This window comes from Mesoplodon mirus (genome assembly GCF_964341445.2).
Source record: "Mesoplodon mirus genome assembly, chromosome: 8".
NCBI lineage: Eukaryota > Metazoa > Chordata > Mammalia > Artiodactyla > Ziphiidae > Mesoplodon > Mesoplodon mirus.
In genome coordinates, this window is record NC_138984.1 from 73,254,025 (window position 1) to 73,273,486 (window position 19,462).

Sequence of the window (19,462 nt, forward strand, 5' to 3'; positions counted from 1 at the left end):
AAAACAAGTAATTGCCAGAATATAACTGTCATGATGACCATTATTTTCACATAAAAAAGCAAACATTTAACCACTTTAGTAATTTTACTGATTTTGAAGAAATAAGCACCATTATACCAAACTTTAATTTAGTCAAAGCATGCTCAAAAAGTACTCCAAATTCTTACTATGATTTCTCTTCTCATATTCACAAACAAAAATTTCTTGAATATAGCCTGCCACTGCAGATATCTAATTTTCCAAAATTGTTGCAAATCTCTCTGATTTGCACATTGAAGCCAGTCAGTTTATTAAATACACAAAGGTTAAAAAGCATAAGTTGTTAGCCTCTAAAATAAAATATATGATTCCTAGTACAACAGAAAATTCTTTATGAATTTTTTTAAAAACCAAGTTAAAATTGGAAAGAGAAGAATCGAATTCAATGATGAAGTGAGGCAATCATGTTACACTAAAAGCAAGGTACAGTCATAGAAAATATCAAATGAATATTTTCTGTGGAATAAAAGAAAGTCAAAGAAAATATATTCTGAATGTATGTAAAATGTTTAGGTTCTTTTGAACCAATAGCTTTACCTCTAGAATTCTATTCCAAAGATTTAACGAAAAATGCAGAAAAATTTATGTCAAGATATTTAATATATTATTATTTACAGAAAAAGTAAGGAAAAGTGTCTGATAATAGAAAAATTGTTAAGTACAGTGCAGAGGTTGAGACCACAGATAAGAAAGGTTTGGGTTCAGATTTCATCTGTGCCACATGGTAATCATGGGCAAATTATTGAACTTCTCTGAGCTTCAGCTTCCTTACCTGAAAACCTGTGGGCAATAATATTACCTATATCATAGGGATACTTTGAGAATTAATAAGCATGTTAAGCACCTAGCACGGTATCTGGCCTATTACATGCTCAATAATGGTTTGCCCTTAACATTATGTCTAAGGATGGATTACTTAGAGCCAAAAATAATGATGCTGTTTAAGAAGAGTTATTTCTTAATGACATAGGAAAGTACTTCGGCTATAATAAAAACCATACTTTGTTAAATGAAAAAATACTTTTGTTAAAGACAAATAGCATAGCAAATTCTATCCATCTAAATAAGTGTATCTAGCTATTCAAAATATTCACGGGAAAAAGACTGAAAAGAATATATGCTAAATGCTATGATGGGTATTTCTATTTAGTGGAATCGGGGTGAAGAAAATTGTGATATTCTCCTTTCTAATTCTTTTCATTTACTTAATGTCCACAATATTCCATAAATATTTATTACTCTTATAATTAGGAGGAAAATAGCTAAAGAGGTCACAGTATAATTTATTCGGGAAAGTCATGTTTAGTTGTCATTGTACTCAGGTGGCTGGGAAACCCTTATAGCAACAACCCTGTAAGCTCCTGTAGGCTTCGACCTCTACTCCTGAAATGAGCCACAGTTTATTCAGATGTTCTCATGTTCATGAGAACCACCCACCATGACTAAATAAGCACAGACTATAAATTTGCTATTATGGATCTCAACAATTAGTCACAAAGCCTCACAGCCAGAAAGTTCTTCTTAGATGATCTGGTTTAACTTTATCATTTAGAGATGAGAAAATTGGGGCTGTGTGGTAGTTAAAAACTTGCCCAGGAATAAGTGGACGTCCGACCTACAACTAAAACACTGTTTTTCAATCCAAATTCTTATGCTCTCACCATTCAGTGGATATGATTATAGTCCTCCCCAGCTGGAAAGATTTCTAGCAGCAAACTATCCAGGATATTTTTGTAAGCCATAGTCAGTTTCACTACTTGCCACACAATGAAAGTTGTACTAACAATTATTAAGCCAAAGTACAATTTCAATCTCTCTCTCTTCCCTCCCCTCGTCTTGCACACACAAACTCACGAAAGCATCACCAGGACCAATCACAACGACAATGACAACGACAACAATACCAACAATACAACAACAACAATTGGCTAGAGAACTAGAGAAGCCAACGTTTTCAAACTGCAAATTGATTAGGCAAATAATCAATGCCGCAGACCGGGGACAAAGAAGGATTTCATCTAAGGTACTCAGCACAGCAATTAAGTTGAGGCAGTAAAACAATGAAAATTGCTTCGGCATCTTTCAAAGCAACCACCAAAAATAATCTGAGTAATTTTTGTGTTACACACTTAGAGATTTCCTTTGAAGACACATGGACTTTGGCTCTCCCTGCTATGGTACTCTTTTTTTACCAGGGGCTGTAGAAGCTGATGCCTGACTTATGGAAATGTCACCATCCATCAGTAGTGTTATATCATGACAGGAAAGCAGAAACCTACCAAGCCTCTTAGAAGCCATCTGAGACACCATGATCTCTCAAAGACCATCCAGTCAAACACCAGTCCCTTTTCCTCTCTTGCAAACATTATATCCCTTTGAAATCTGTCCCTCACCAGGTAGGGATATGCTTCATAATTTTTGTCTCTCAACATCTCACAAAGCTGCTTCTTGCTTAAGGTCGCTGTCCAGGGAAGAGAACCAGAGGAGAAGCAGAACTCCTGATTTCCTTCCTATGGGTGAGCTTTTGTGACAGAAGCCTTGCTACACCTGGACCAGTTCTCCCTGATGATCAAAGGCAGTATGGCCATCCATTACTGTTAGCCAGTGGTCACTGGCAAACATACGCAGCTGGCTTTGGAGAAAAGTGCCTAGAGCTATTATAAGTTGATCGTTAAAGAGATCATCCATGCTTGGGTATATTTACGGCTTTCTTTTAAGAGAGAACTTAGAATAATCTAAAGAGGAAAGGGTCCAGCAGTCAATAAGTCCAGATTTAGGTTTCAAGATGCACAAAAATACCAAAAAACAACGTTAATTTTTGATTTTATGCCCTGGCTCACAGCCGCTTTCTTAAACTAAATATCCAGTCTCCAGTTATAAAATCTCCATTACTTTTATTTGAAAGGGAAATCCTGGTCAATCTAAAGTATAGTCAAGAAGTAGCTCCAAAACACATATTTCTGCCTTACCTCTTCATACGAACTGAAAGGTTTGGTGGGGATTAAATAGATGGTTATTTAATCACTTGAACCTTTTAATAAATTGTATAAGGTTTCAAGGAACTTGGAACAAATCAGAGCTTTCTGTGCCTATATTCTGAGCCTAGAATGTTGCCAGGGCTCAGGAAGTTAGGGTGCAGTGGCCCCCAAAAGGTAACACTCAAGGAAGGAAAGAGTATTAAATCCTAGTAAGTTTTACTTTTAAAGAAAAAATGCCAACTTTCTATCCAACAATTTAATCTGGATTTCAGTTTTATAAACTTCGCAGTTTGGAGGAACTCTTTCCAGTATTCCTCCTTTGAAAACATGCCACCTGATTTGTGCAATGATGTTGTAAACACTGAGGCTTTGGTCAGTGAGCAAGCGATCTTGCCCCCAGAAGCAGCCAACTATCTGGGCTTTCTGGATGACATAATTAGGCCTCTCTCTCTCTCTCTCTCTTTTTTTTTTTTTTTTGCGGTACGCGGGCCTCTCACTGTTGTGGCCTCTCCCGTTGCGGAGCACAGGCTCCGGACGCGCAGGCTCAGCGGCCATGGCTCATGGGCCCAGCCACTCCGCGGCATGTGGGATCTTCCCGGACCGGGGCATGAACCCGTGTCCCCTGCATCGGCAGGCGGACTCTCAACCACTGCGCCACCAGGGAAGCCCTAGGCCTCTCTTTTCTGATAAATACTTCTGAGTCCAAAGCTGCTTCTTGTTAAATATGGATGCCCATATAGATGCTACCAACCCTCTGTCATCTGCCCTTGTTAATTGTGCCTGCCTGGACACTCCCAAAGGCCATGGGCAAGGGAGTTCCTCAAAATCTGTTTGGGGTAATCACCCTTAATGATCTATCCAAAGCAAGATGGGATGCAGGGGTGACTGAAGTGACTCAATTAGGCTTACCCTAGCTCATGTTTCTGCAACACCACATGCTGACAGGATTTCTGGAATTATACATGAAAGTTGGGAGTCCCCTGACATTTTAGGGAGTTTGTTATTATGGGATGTGGGTCGGGGGTCAACGCTCTTCTGTCACCAGAAACTCAAAAAGCCCTCAGATGCTTTGTGCTATGAGAAAGGCTCATTTAAGCCATAATACAGCCTGGTATTTTGAACTGCTTCATCAGGGGTTCTGAAGTTCCATTAAAGAGGGAAAGAGTTGTCCTATAACCTTAGGAGCACAAGCCAGCACAGGAACGCTGTGCTGCTCCCTTTCATCTTCCATTTCTATGCTTTAAGACCACATTCTTGATCCCACGGGTTGCCTACCGATTCCAAAGACCTTTATAATCACAAGCAAAGAACGCTACTTTGCATAACTAATATGTTTTCCCCAGAACTCAACTGCTTAAGCCCCGTAACTATTTTGTGCCCATGAAACATGACCAAGACAGCAACAATGATTATTACTAACTATAATGTGGGAGAGGGCAGAGAAAAAAAACCTCTTTCTGGCTTCAGAAATAAATTCTGAAGGCATGTGAAAATGAGAATCTGAACACCTAAAGGCACAAAAAGCAATTGAGAAGACTTCATTCTTTAGGCCAGGACAGTTTTTACTCTTCATCAAATCCTGAAAGGAGTTTCCATGCCAGAATTTACCATGTACCATATCAAGCATTTTAAACAATGGAATTAATAATACTTGGGCTCTTTTTTGTTAAAATGGGTGTTATTTTTAAGTAGAGTTTTTCTTACTGAAAAATGAACAATAGGCACATACCAGAGCCAGATCCAGAGGCAGTCACATCATAAATCAGATCTTTTAGAGTTTTCCCAGCATTAACCAGATTGCACTCAGAAAGGGGCTCCTCCACATTTGGTCTCTTTTTCTTTCTGTAGGTGCACAGTCGACCTTGGCATGCCCATACTGTCAGCAGTGAAGCTATGGACAGGAGGCAAACTGGCACAGTAATAATAATGGTCAGCTCCATGGGTCCAAGTTTTGGGGCATTTGGTGATGCTGTAATCAAAAAAAGAAAGAACATGACCATATGTTAACCCACGTTAAGTATTTTAGAAATTGGAAATGCGATCACCAAAATTTTACATCTATAATGTGCAGCTACACAGTATGCACTCATGTTAGTTGGTGAAGACTCTATGATAAAAGCAAAGGCGGGGAAAGGGAGTTGAAGTGAGGATGCAGTTGCAGTTCCGTTCTGCTAGGTGACAATGGAAGATAGAATTAGGATCATGGAAAGCACTAGCACCTGCGATCCTTTTTAAAACCTCCAAACCATTTGACATTTTATTACTATTTTCTCCCCATTTTTCAGCAATCCATCCTTAAGGCACATTCATTCTTTTAGCCACAGATAATTACTGAGCTCTTGCAATATGCTGACACTATTCCAGGTGATGGAGATATAGCAGTGAGTGAGAGAGCCCAAATCCTTGCTCTGTGGTGCTTATGTTCTCATACAACCACAGATGGGTATGTAATACAAAGGCAAGAGATCATAAGTGCTATGAAGAAAAAGAAAGCAGAACAAAGAGACAAAGTGATGGTGGGACACTACTTTAGAGAGACTGGTCACAGAAGGCCACTCTGAGGAGGGGGCAGGGAGCTACAAGAGAATTATCTCAGGGAAGCATGTTCCCAGCAGAAGGAAAGCAAGTGCAAGGTGCCCTGAGGTGGAGAACTTCTTGGAGTGTTCAGGAACAATCTTTGCCTCAAGTGCAGTAAATGAGGAGAAAGGTAGAAGGAAATGGGGTCAGGGAGGTCAAAAAGAAAAAGATCATGTGGGGTCTTGAAGGCTAAAAGGACTGTGAATTGTATTCCAAGTGGAAGCTGGCACAGGGTTCTGAACAGACAAAAGATAGGATCTAACTTATATCTTGAGTGACCGTGGTGTGAACAGACACTAGGGGCACAAAGTAAAAGCTAAGAAACCAGTTACAACGTATCTGGTATTTTCATGGTAAGCATTTTTGCCGCAAACATTTTTGCTGAATAACTACTTGGCCATAAGGCAATACTGCTGTAAAAGATAAAATAACAAAAAATAAAGGTGACATTAAAAAGGAAACAATGAAACGGTGAAAAATGAATAACAAAATTTAAAAGACTTTATAGTGAAATACAAAATATTTGAATACATTTAAAATGTGTAAGAGATTCATGGTGATACTGCATAAATAACTAATTTTATCTAATGAGTTGTACCTAAGCACTTGTCTTCCAAGTCTTTCGTTCATAGTATTTTATACCTTTTTTTTTTGCTTGTTGATTCGTCTCCTCATTCAGCATCACACATTTTCGCTAAAATTTATTCCTTAATTAAGAGAGGTATCAGTTTCCAAATGCTAGGATGCATACTTGTAACTGAGCTTTGTATTGCTTTATGAAAGCCTCTATGCTGTTGTTTGCTCTTGGCAAATTGTCACACGTCTATTGATAGACATTCCAAAGGTGCATGGGAAATGTGGGTTCAACTCTGCACCTTCAAATCACCGAAGGATTTGCAAGCCAATATGTTATCATTTTCTAGTATCGTATGCAATCTTGTTTTACATTCTCTTATTTCACACTTCCAGTAATTTATTACCGTCTTTTCTATCAAGTCGATATAATTGTTATCATCCAGTATTTTAAGACCGCCACACCTACTCATCACTGTAGAGACCATTATGAGGGCTAAGGTTTATCTAATATAAAAATAGGAGCACTCCATCAATGGAGACATGAAACCAAACTGTCAACCAGTTATTTCATCTTTCATGGCAAAATTACCTTACAGCCAATTAGTTATATGGCAAAAACTGTTTGCTGCAAAAATGTTTGCGGCGAGGATGTTTACCTGGAAAATACCTACAACCCAATTAGAAGCCTGATGCAATAATGCAGGCAGAGATGATGGTTTTGGCTGACAACTCTATCTAAAATAGTACTTCCTTCTCACTCCCCATTCACTCTCTATACCCTTGTCCTGTTTTATTTAACTTCCTGGATCTTATCACCACCTGGCACATCATAGATTCATTTATTTATTATCTGATTTCTTCCAAAAAACATATGCTAGTTCTTAATGAGAGGAAGAATTAAGTCACTCCTCAGACTTCCTTTTTGGTAATGACAACCCAGGAGAGCTTATTATACTAAATGTACTTGAATTTTACTTACAACATGTTAACCAGAATATGTGAACATAATTTGAAAACAAATATTATTTAATTCTAAAGGAAAAAGAATCAAATTCCTCAAAGATGTGTTCATAAAAGTTTCACTATAAGCCTAAAAATAGTAGTCTATCTACTACCAATGAGTAAAATATTTAAAACTGTTAAGTGAACTTTGGAAACAAACATATTTCATGCTCTTCTACTTTGTGAATTTTGGCAGATCACCAACTTTCCTTCTCCTGAGTGTTGCAGGATTCCTCTGAAATCTTTAGAAGTTGTACAGGTGCATATGAGGACAGCTTGGACTTGAGTGTTCTTAGGACAAGGTGATAAAAGAGATCTCAGACTTGACTTTGAATGAGAAATCATTAACCATGGAAGTTGCACTTCTGAAGTTTGCTGTTATAAAAAAGTTTTATAATCCACTTCATAATAATCTTTCAAATCTACATTTCAAGTTGCATCCATATTTTTATGTCCTCACAAAGGTATTCCAGGAATTCTAAGAAAGCCACAGAATGTACTTAACCATTTGCAACTTACACAAACATGTACCTAAACATGTTTTTAAAAATAAAACTCCACTACTGGATACATTTATATGGCTAAATTTTATTTTGATACATGTTGTTAGGAACTATCAATATAAACATTACTGTTAAAAAGCTTATTGATTGTCTTCATTTTAGTAAAGCTCTATTAAGCAGAGCTCAGATCATCACTATGGCAACCAATAAAGAGGCGAAAGGTCAGCAAGCCTGAAAATAGAATAATATCTATAAAAGTGCACTGCTCTGGTGATGGCTACTCCTCTCAGGGATGTTTATTACAGATGGGCAATGTTTCTACTTTTGTGAACAATTTACTGAAACGAGTTAGTAAGAAAAAAAGATGACTCAGCTAGAAAAAGGCTAGCAACACCATCCAGAAAGAGCTCCTTAAGCACTGAGCAATTTTTAAGGCAAACATTTGTAAAACTATCTTCTAAACCAAATGTTGATTGTAATCTCTACAGGAGACAAATGAAGAAAACTGTTGTCTACACCCAATGGTCATGGTAGAAAAAGACAGTAGTGCAGTTAAGAATACATTTTAGGGCTTCCCTGGTGGCGCAGTGGTTGAGAGTCCGCCTGCCGATGCAGGGGACACGGGTTCGTGCCCCGATCCCGGAAGATCCCACATGCCGCGGAGCGGCTGGGCCCGCGAGCCATGGCCGCGGAGCCTGTGTGTCCGGAGCCTGTGCTCCGCAACGGGAGAGGCCACAGCAGTGAGAGGCCCGCGTACAGCAAAAAAAAAAAAAAAAAAAAAAAAAAAAGAATACATTTTAATAAGTTATCTCGGATGAAAATATTAATTTTTCTAACAGATTTTACATTCTTTTTTGTTTGTTTGTTTTGCGGTACGCGGGCCTCTCACTGTTGTGGCCTCTCCCGTTGTGGAGCACAGGCTCCGGACGCACAGGCTCAGCGGCCATGGCTCACGGGCCCAGCCGCTCCGCGGCATGCGGGATCTTCCCGGACCGGGGCACGAACCCGTGTCCCCTGCATCGGCAGGTGGACTCTCAACCACTGTGCCACCAGGGAAGCCCCAGATTTTACATTCTTGATCGTAGGAGAACTCTTGTTTTTGTTTTTGTTTTTTGCTTTTTAAAATATTTTTTCCATTTCTATAATTTTATTTTTATTTTTTTGTCTGCATTGGGTCTTCATTGCTGTGCACAGGCTTTCTCTAGTTGCAGCAAGCGGGGACTACTCTTCGTTGTGGTGCGCGGGCTTCTCATTGCAGTGGCTACTCTTGTTGCAGAGCAGGGCTCTAGGCATGCGGGTTTCAGTAGTTGCAGCATGTGGGCTCAGTAGTTGTGGCTCGCAGGCTCTAGAGCACAGGCTCAGTAGTTGTGGTGCATGGGCTTAGTTGCTCCGTGGCATGTGGGATCTTCCTGGACCAGGGATCAAACCCGTGTCCCCTACATTGGCAGGCGGATTCTTAACCACTGTACTGCCAGGGAAGTCCCAGGAGAACTTTTATTATTTGATAATTTCCAATTTTTGAGACCATGTCAACTGAGGTGATTTCTCCATGGAATAAGCAGCTCCATGGTGGCATACGTTAATCCCAAAAGTGAGGTCTGGGAGTGCTGCATTGTTAACTCTAGTTATTCACTCTCTAGTAAATTAAATAGAAGAGACTGGGAAAAAAGAGACAAGCACTAGCCCACATGGATGAGAGTCTAGCTTACAAAAGTCTCCCCTATGTAAGTTCTGCAGTCCATTAAACCAAGATGATGCAGGGGAAGGAGGTATTAACAAGCCAGGAAGAAGGGAATGTATGAGGTGGAAGATTCTGTGCAGCTGGAGGGAATCATACAAAAGGCAGAAGATTGTAAGAAGGTAAGAACATAAAAAGGGAGAGGAAAAAAGAAGGAAGGAAGGAGGGAGGAAGGAAGGAAGAAAAAAGGAAAGAAAGGAGAAATTTTTAAAAATTATTTTTGTGAATTTGCAGCTTTCCCTAGAGACAGGAGTGGAACTGGTGATTGTGAAAGCAGTGGTGGTTACTACTGCCCAAATAAAGTTCAGAACCAGTTTAGATGCCTCAGCTTCTCCCAGGACAGTTCCTGTTACCTCCTCTCCACCTCCTATTTCTGGCTTTAGGGAGGCAAACTTCTCAAGATGAAAAGAAAAAGATGAGAAAATGTGGGCATGATCTCCACGTTTCTTCCCCTGCTGACCTTTTCTCTTTCTTTATTAAAAGTATGAAAAATTATTGATGTTTATGAGATTTATATGACCTTCATATTAATTAATTTCTATTTCTTTAGTATATGCTAATAGGAGGAGATGCCTTAGAACTGAGGAGAGATGTAGACTTGATCAGTGGCTTCAAATAACACAAAAATCCTGTAGTATATTTGTGTTCAACTTAAAGGTATATTTCTTCACTGTATTTGAATGGTATTCAACTGACTAGAAACTGATATATTACAATGGAGCGATGTACAGAAAATAAGGATATAGTGACTGAAAAGATATATACTGGTTGGACAGCTGTTTAAAAACAAATCTGAGCAAAGAAAACAGAGGTCTTCATCCAGATGAAGTGAATTTTTATGAACCATTTCAAGGTTAGTGCTTCCTTCCCAAAAGTTGCTATAGCAAGTAGCTACATAAATTTAAGAGGGTCCAAAGCACCCCTAAAGAAACCACAAACTAATTTAGCATTGAACCACTCTTAATCCTTTTATCAAAAGTTTTCCCCAAGTGAAAAGATGCTATTATTGCAAGGTTGAATCCATGAATGTATAAATATCAAGTCTTCAACTGCCTCCCTATCACCCGCCCGCCCCCCGCCCACCCCAGGAAAAGGGAAGCATTTGTTTCTCCAGCTTGTGGCTTTGAAATGTTCTCAGAATAAAGCAACCAAAAAGACAGTGTTGCTCGAGATGCTTTCTGATAGGTCTGTTTCTGTCCTGGCACCAGAAGAAATGCCACTAGGAACAACTGAATGACATGGTGATGTACAGTCCATCTACCTACCCTATAAACTTCTATGACCTCTGACTTCAGTTAAAGAACTTTTTGTTTAGTTCACAGGTCTCTGGGGGGAAAGTGTGGAAATAATACGTGCAGCTGAAATAGAAAAAAGAAATACATTACCTCTAAGATATTCAAAGCTACCTTGCTAATTAGCTCAACAGGAATGATTTCTTTTGTCAAAAAGAGTGACATGTTAAGCAATGAGAAATCTCCCAAATCTTCTCCTTTACCTGCCATTTCAAAGCACCCAGAAATATGGGTACCATTATCTCAAACATTTGCCTTATGGTAATGAAAATACATTTCTAATTGATTTCTTGTTGCTTTACTAAATTGGTTCAAATCCTGGAACCAAATGGGTTGGTGTGTATAATATTGCACTGAGAACAACTCTCTGGGATGGGGAACAGAGAGTGGGGCACAGTCCACATCTTTGTGGAATTTAAAATCTACTAAGGGATACATGACCCATCTAGGGTACAATTCCAAAGCAATTTGGCTGGTAAAAATATGGAGAAAACTTTATGTAGGAGCGAGAGATGTGGCAGATAAGAAAAAGATCATGATGAAGAGTTCCATTCATGATGAATCAGTCTAGTATAAAGAATCTGTAACTAAAACTGTACATGTGTGAAGCACACACATGGGAAGTAGAACGGGTCCAAGGAGTTAAGTCACAAACGCAGTTTTATTTGTCTAACACTTCCATGTAATTCTTTACTCCTGATTACAGGGAGTCCTCCACCACCACCACCCCCAACGAGAGCTTGTCTTAGCCTCCTACTTCTTCACAGTGACCCTTATATTTATAAATGCCACCAGGAAAAATGCAGTTAGAAGTTAATTTGGTTAGATCCCTCCAACATGCTTCACTATAGGGGGAAGCAAATGGTCCCCCTGCTTCACAGAGTGAGAATAGTCCTGTCAAACAGGTTGTTTCTGATCAACATGAACCTCAAGTACTGAACAATGGCAGAATATTTTCTAATCTAGAGATCCAACTGAGCCATGACAGTGACAGAAATAACATGAGAATTATTTCTGCCTTTTAACCATACCAGATGAGGTATTGATGGGCCATTCCGTCATTCAGTGCTCAGTCTATAAATGGCTACTAGTATACAAGGTCTACATCTGGCCTGAGTTCATGCATGTGTAACAGGCAGAGAGCACCACACTTCAAAATATTTCCTGGGGGCTTCCCTGGTGGCACAGTGGTTGAGAGTCCGCCTGCCGATGCAGGGGACGCAGGTTCGTGCCCCGGTCCGGGAAGATCCCACATGCCGCGGAGCAGCTGGGCCCGTGAGCCATGGCCACTGAGCCTGTGCGTCCGGAGCCTGTGCTATGCAACGGGAGAGGCCACAACAGTGAGAGGCCTGCGTACCGCAAAAAATTAAAAAAAAAAAAAAAAAATATATATATATATATATATATATATATATATATATTTCCTGGCTAGTTCCCTTTGTGCTGCCAGTTTTCTGGGAGGAACACTGAGAAGTCTCAAACCTTCTTTTGTCCACCAGCACCTGAATTTAAAAATAACAATGATTTTATATATTAAGGAAATAAGAATGTTAGATTGAAGAGTATAATCTTTGGCATAAGGGGTAGGAAGAACTCTGACTCAAGCAGATGTGAGATTAATACAACGTAGGAAGAATTCAAATCGGCTTCACAGTTTTTCTTAAGTTTAGGGCACGCACCAGAGATCAGTTTCTTAATCTGTCATCAAAACACATATTCTTTTTTTTATTTATTAATTTTTTATTTTATATTGGAGTAGAGTTGATTTACCATGTTGTGTTAGTTTCAGGTGTTACAGCAAAGTGATTTAGTTATACATACTCATATATCTATTCTTTTTCAGATTATTTTCCCATACAGGTTATAACAGAGTATTGAGTAGAGTTCCCTGTGCTATTCAGTAGGTCCTTGTTGATTATCTATTTTATATATAGTAGTGTGTATTCTTGAATGATACATATCTATAAAGAAATTAGATAGAAATTACTCAAAGAATATTTTAATTTTTTTAAGCCAAACTTTTACTTAAGAAAAATGAAAGTTCCTTGGAAGAAGCACCCTATCTCATAGCTGAGGGCGTTGTTCAAAGAAGGCACTTAAAAATATTGGCGACAAAGAAAAGTTACACTTCTCTGTCCTAAAGTTCACGCTAATAGAATTTCTCCCTCAGCTAACACATTCACACAAAGCAGCTTGTCCATTTGGAAAAGACTAACATGAGATAATGATATTTTGACCCAGTTCAACATCCTGTATATGATAATCACCTGAAAAATATTTGAGTAAACAGGTAATAGTATTTATGTAACTGAGAAGAGTAGGGCTTACATCATGTAAAACCCTCAATTTAGAATTGGTTATAAATTTTATTTTCAATTTCCTATGAATCCCTATGAACAAAATTTCATAATTAAAATCAGTGTACTTGTTCCTTGAGACAAGAAATGTTTCCTATATTAAACATTTAAAGTACAAGTTTGACTTTTTGTATGTTTATATTTCATAGACTTTTCAAAATGTAAAAATCATAGCATCTTTCAGCTTATGGGGAAAAAAAATCCCTGTCTGGCACACCTGTCAGGTGTGTGGGGAATCCTCAGAGAATGAGCTACAAATGGATTTGTTCATGTGGTGGCAGAACAATTCCACAAGGGGTCCCATGAGTATTTCTCAGCATGCTGATGTCACCTTACACTGCCTAGAGCAATGAATTTACATTTAAAATAGAAAACCATAAAAGTTGAGACAACAATGGATTTTTAAAAGGGATTAAGATAGCAAGACTTTTCAGCTCCCCAAAGAATAATATTCACTACCTGAGTCTGCAAATTTTTATAATTATAGCATGCTTTAAAATGATTAATTTTGATAAATTCAATTCTAATGTTTTCACATTTTATCTTCCTTCAAATGTAATCCTTCAGTTTTCCTTAAAGTCTAATTTAGACATGTGCCTAACAATATGCATTGTTCATCTACCCTAGCTGATATGAATAATAAATTGTTCTTTGTTTCTTTACACAATTGAGAACAGGAAGGTGAAAATTGTACTGAGGTTAATTAGGAAAGTACCCACATTTTAATGTTGTGCATGTATTTTCTTTATTGAAACTAATTATTTGAATTAGTCAAAAATACAATAGTATTAAAATAGTGTATTGAACTCCAAAAGGAAAAATCAGAAATTATTATTACACTTACCCTTTCAAGTACTGTATGTTTTGGTAGCAAAATGGGAACAAAGATACCCAGAACTTGAATGTTTTTGTTGAATACTCTATTTCCATATGAAGGGTGGTAATTAGTGCACGCATAAAGTAAATAGCAGTTCCTATAAAAATTAAGCCTATATATAAGAGGCTTCTCTAGCCCAGGTTTCCTGACCTTATCCTCGATGAATTTTCATAGACAATTTTAGAATGTTCTTGATGCTATTTGACATCACCACTATTTCTCTGAGCATGTCTCTGATGTCACCTAGAGTCACCAGAAATCATTTGTTACAAATCACAATGCAACCCACTATGAAAGAAACAAGCAACAAAATGTGATTCCTTCACATAGGAAAGACATGTTTTAATAATAAGAAAGGAAAGTCAGACATAAAATTATATTAAACAGAATAACTCAACTATATTAAAATAGAAAATATACTAAACTACTGAGAGTAGGAACTCTAGGCCAGTGGATATAAGTTCAATAGGTATTGAATGAGTGAATGAATGAACAAGGAAAGCTCATGCCCAATAAGGAAATCAGTCACTTCTGCTTCAGCCAACTTCAAGAATGCCAAATCTTCTGATTTTTTCAAGATAAGCCAGATATCTGGATTTTTATACTGACTCAATGTTTAACATTATAAAGAAACTCACTTTTTTTCCCCAGAAACTATGTAGATCAAATGAAACCTGTCTGTGGGTCAGGTACAACCAATAAGCAGGTAGAACTCTCAATGACTTGTTTTGCTGTTTCTATGTTCATTAGAATTAGATTTAGCTACTAATGACAGAGGAAACTATATAGAAGTTTCCTTTTCTCTTTCATGTAAAAGAAATTTGAAGATGGATAGTCCAATGTTAGCAGGTTGGCTCCATGTAGTTTTTGGTCAGGGTCCTTTCATCTCCCTTGTTTCCATCCTTATCATGTAGTCATTATCCTCATGGTCCAAGGCAGCTGCTAAACTCCATCCTTTACATCCAGGCAGCATGATGGAGGATGGCATATGAGGTGCCAGTTCTGTTTTAAATGAGTCTTCTCAGAAGTTCTCCAAAACACTGCCAGTCAACTCATTAGCCACAACTTACGCCACACCTACCAGTAAGAGTAGCTGAAAATACTGTCAGTTGGAGGGAGAGCCATACACCTAGCTAAGTCTAGGTTCTGCTACTAAATGGGTATTGGAGGAAACTAGATGTCTTTGAAACATTTATAGTCTTAGCAGACTTTGATCCAATAGATTTTTTTCATTAGAAAAAGAACACATTTGCAACAAAACAAACAGTATAAAAATTTATAAAGAAAGAATTAAATAATGTCCTCAGCCGGTTAGCTCTCCGATATCAACTCCGGATGTTAAGAGAATGTGTAATTTTCATAAATTTACCCATATTCAAAAGTTACTTTGGGACTTCCCTGGTGGCCCAGCTGTTAAGACTCTGTGTTTCCAATGCAGGGGGTGCGGGTTCGATCTTTGGTTGGGGAGCTAAGATCCTTCGTGCCGCGCGGTGTGGCCAAAAAAAGTTACTTTGAAACTTGATGTTTTGTTTTCCTTTTGTTGTGAAATATAATAAATATAGAGAAAAGTGCATACAACATATACACTGAGCATAAAAATAATTATAAACCCCCATGGATCACCAGCCCCCTTACCCCCTACCTGTTCCCCAACTCGGAGATACCCCACATGATCATATCCTTTCCCAACCTCCAGGGTAATCATTATCCTGATTTGGCAAATAATCATTTCTCTGTCCTTGTACTGTGCTTCCCAGAATTCCTTTTCCTGTATTGTTACAGGTTAAAGTTGGGATACTTACATATATGTTCATAAATGTGAATGGCTTGTAATTTCTTTTTTACATACTGTCTTTGTTGGCTTTTGATATCAAGGTTATGCATAAAAGGAGTTAAGGAGTGTTTCCTCTTTGTCCATGTTTTGGAAGAGTTGTGTAACAGTTACACAGTTATCTGTTCCTGGAAATTTAGCAGAATTTTGTGGTAGAACGTCTTGGGCTTTGAAATTTTCCTTACAGATATGTCATAAGACTATTATAATTTACATTATAACTTTCTAAAAATTAGGTTGCTCATAAATCATGTTGTTTCAACCTTATGTAGTCTCACTGGTTTTTTTTAAAAAATCTACTTATTCTATCAATTACCAAGACAGTGGTGAATCTCCTTCTGAGATCATGGACTTCTTTATTTCTCCTTATAGATCTGTAAATATTTTATTTATTTATTTATTTATTTATTTACATCTTTATTGGAGTATAATTGCTTTACAATGGTGTGTTAGTTTCTGCTTTATAACAAAGTGAATCAGTTATACATATGTATATGTTCCTATATCTCTTCTCTCTTACGTCTCCCTCCCTCCCACCCTCCCTATTTTTTTCTTTATTTTTGAGGCCATATTCTTTTTGGCTGTATTGGGTTTTTATTGCTGCACACGGGCTTTCTCTAGTTGCGGCGAGTGTGGACTACTATTCCTCGCGGTGCGCAGGCTTCTCATTGTGGTGGCTTCACTTGTTGCAGAGCATGAGCTCTAGGCACGTGGGCTTCAGTAGTTGCAGCACGCAGGCTCAGTAGTTGTGGCATGCGGGCCCTAGATCATACGGGCTTTAGTAGTTGCGGCACATGGGCTCAGTAGTTGTGGCTCACAGGCTCTAGAGCGCAGGTTCAGTAGCTGTGGTGCACGGGCTTAGTTGCTCTGCAGCATGTGGGGTCTTGCTGGACCAGGGATCAAACCTGTGTCCCCTGCACTGGCAGGTGTATTTTTAACCACCGTGCCACCAGGAAAGTCTGAGACCATATTCTTAAGTACACAGAAATTTAAATTTATTAAGAATCCCAGGTAGGGACTTTCCCTGGTGGTCCAGTGGTAAAGAATCTGCCTTGCAATGCAGGGGACACAGGTTTGATCCCTGGTGAGGGAACTAAGATCCCACATGCTGCGGGGCAACTAAGCCCGCGTGCCACAACTACTGAGCTCGCGCACCTCAACTAGAGAGCCTGCATGCCGCAAACTACAGAGCCCACACACTCTGGAACCCTTGCACCACGGAGCCCATGTGCCACAACTAGAGAAGAGAAAACGTGCATGCCACAACTAGAGAGAAGCCTGTGTGCCACAGTGAGGAGCCCACGCACCACAACGAAAGATCCTGTATGCCTCAACGAAGATCCTGTGTACCACAACTAAGACCCGATGCAGCCAAAAATAAATTAAAAGAAAAGAATCCCTGGTAAATTGAAACTTTAATCATTAAAAAGTGAACTTTTTAACTCTAGTAATTTTTTTTTCATTGAAGTTAATTTTGCCTGATAGTAATATGTCAACATTTTTATTAGTGTAATATATGCATGGTATATGTAAAAGCACATATCAAACCTTCTTATACTTTCCTCTATTTGTCACCCTCTCTTCCATATTTTCCATTATGTATTTTCTTTATTACTGAATACAAAATAGTTTCTTCGGCCCGTATTTCAGATCCCTAATTCTCTCTTCAGTTGTTGTTATACAAATTGTTGTTAAACCTATACATTAAGTTTCTAATTTTTGTTATTGTATCTTTAATTTTAAAAAGTTTTCTTCAATATTGTTCAAATCTGTTAGGTCTTTTTTTATAATTTCCTATTCTCTAACAAATGTTTTCAAATTTGCCTTTTGTTTTTTTAAACAGAGAATAGCTACTCTATAATTATTGTCTGATAATTCCAATATATGAAACTTTGTGCTCTCTTCTATTGGCTGATGCTCATGCTGCTTTGAACCTCTGTAAGCTTGGAGTGCTTGTTCTTCATTATGTACTTCTCATGTCCTTGAAAAAGCGTTTGTTGTGTCTCTTTGAGACCTAATATTAAAGTGCCTTTCTCCAGAGAGTTTGAACTTTCTTCTGGCAGGCAACTGGGGACACTATTAGTCTGGGTATACTTTTAAAAAGTTTTTCTTCTGGAAAGTACCACTTAGACAATGGAAACTCAGGTTTGAAATCCATGTGATGGCTATGCTATGTCCACAGCTTCTCAAGAATTAGGTTTTTGGTTTGTTTTAAAGTTGTTGCTTTCCATTATTTCTTTTTTTCCCCTGCTCTGCTTAGTAATAAACCCAAGCCTCCTCCCTGGGGTTAGAAGGAGATGTATTTACATCTGGTTTAAACTTGCAATAAGGAAAGAGACCTTTGATAATTCTGCTAAACATGGCAGTTTCTATTTGATGACCCAATCTGAGCAAATCATGTTTTTTTACTTTTGCCTTCCCTGAATCTTGAGATTGCTAATAGCAAAACCCAACATTTCCCTTGTTAGAAAAAGCAGATACACATGAGGAAAAAAATGTACTAGATAAGAGTATCAGAAGTTAGATAATAATGTCTTAAACAATAATGGTGTTCACCAATTCACATAAAAAGAAAACTGGAAATAGGCTGTTGACACTGTTGAGTCTCTTTGTTAACAAATCATAGAAAGAAACTACTTCCAGATTTCTTGTCATGCTGAGGCTATGAACTCCTTCACTGGTTAAGATATTATCTAAGTTTCTGATACTTTTAGTTGAAAACATCCTCCTTTACCTTTTACCAATCCAGTGGGTGGAAAATAATAGTATGTTGTTTTAATTTGCACCTCCCCAGCTATTAGTTTTGTTGAACATCTTTTCAATACTTGACCACTTTGAAGATTCTCTTCTGTAAAATTTCCATGTGTGTTTTTTGCCCAATTTTTCATTTAGCACCCCCTCTCCTTCTCTCTCTTTCCACTTTCTCCCTTGTCATGTACACAGGCATGTGCACATGCACACACACACAGACACAGAGGCTCTTTATCTTTTAAATAGTTATTTTTTTCCAGTCATATATGCTACAAATATCTCTATCCCATATTTCACTTATCTTGGTTTTATTTATGTTATCTTTTATTATTCATTTTTATTTTAGTTTGCTTGTAGTCAATTATATCTGTCTTTTCCTTTTACAGCAGTTGGATTTCCTGTCTTACTTAAAAACAGCTTCCATACTGTAAAGTCATAAAAACCCTTTTTTTCCCTAAATTTTCCTCTGACATTTAACTTGTTTTATGTTTCACAATTAGATATTTAATCAAGCTGTAATTTATTTTTGTATATGGTATGACACTGTGGTACAGCCCTGTTTTCTTCCAGATGGATAGATAATTATGCCAGCATCATTTCAAAAATAAACCATCCTGGAGTTTCCACTTCTGCCAAGTTACACTTTAGATGTCCACAGAGCCCTTCTTAGTACAGCACACACAAAAATGCTGAATAAAATATAAATGAAAAACTCTTTTTTCTATTATATGATTAACCTGGTAGGAAAATTAATGAATTGCTCAGCAGCCAAAAATAAAATGCAAATCCAAGGAGGTATCTGAGCACTGGGACTGTCATTTACCCTGGAGGCATCTGCCAGTTCTTGGTAGTTAAGTGCTTAGTTTATCAGATTATATAACAAGATCAGGAAATAAAACATGGTTCCTGAAATTGTGAAAGGTCAGATCAGAGATCCTGGT

At 38.0% G+C, this 19,462-nt stretch overlaps 1 protein-coding gene across 3 annotated transcripts in view; it reads right to left on the minus strand.

The window, feature by feature from the left end:
* The window catches only part of ACVR1C (activin A receptor type 1C), a gene marked incomplete at both ends in the record, with an annotated part of 83,530 nt that overhangs the window by 13,371 nt on the left and 50,697 nt on the right, over window positions 1–19,462 (minus strand). Inside the window, one exon of one of the 3 annotated variants that reach the window (XM_082630315.1) lies at window positions 4,747–4,986. The exons of the other annotated variants lie outside the window; for them this stretch is intronic. Within the exon in view, the coding sequence (XP_082486441.1) occupies window positions 4,747–4,986 (240 nt within the window). The remainder of the gene's footprint in view (window positions 1–4,746; window positions 4,987–19,462) is intronic. 3 annotated transcript variants of the gene reach the window in all.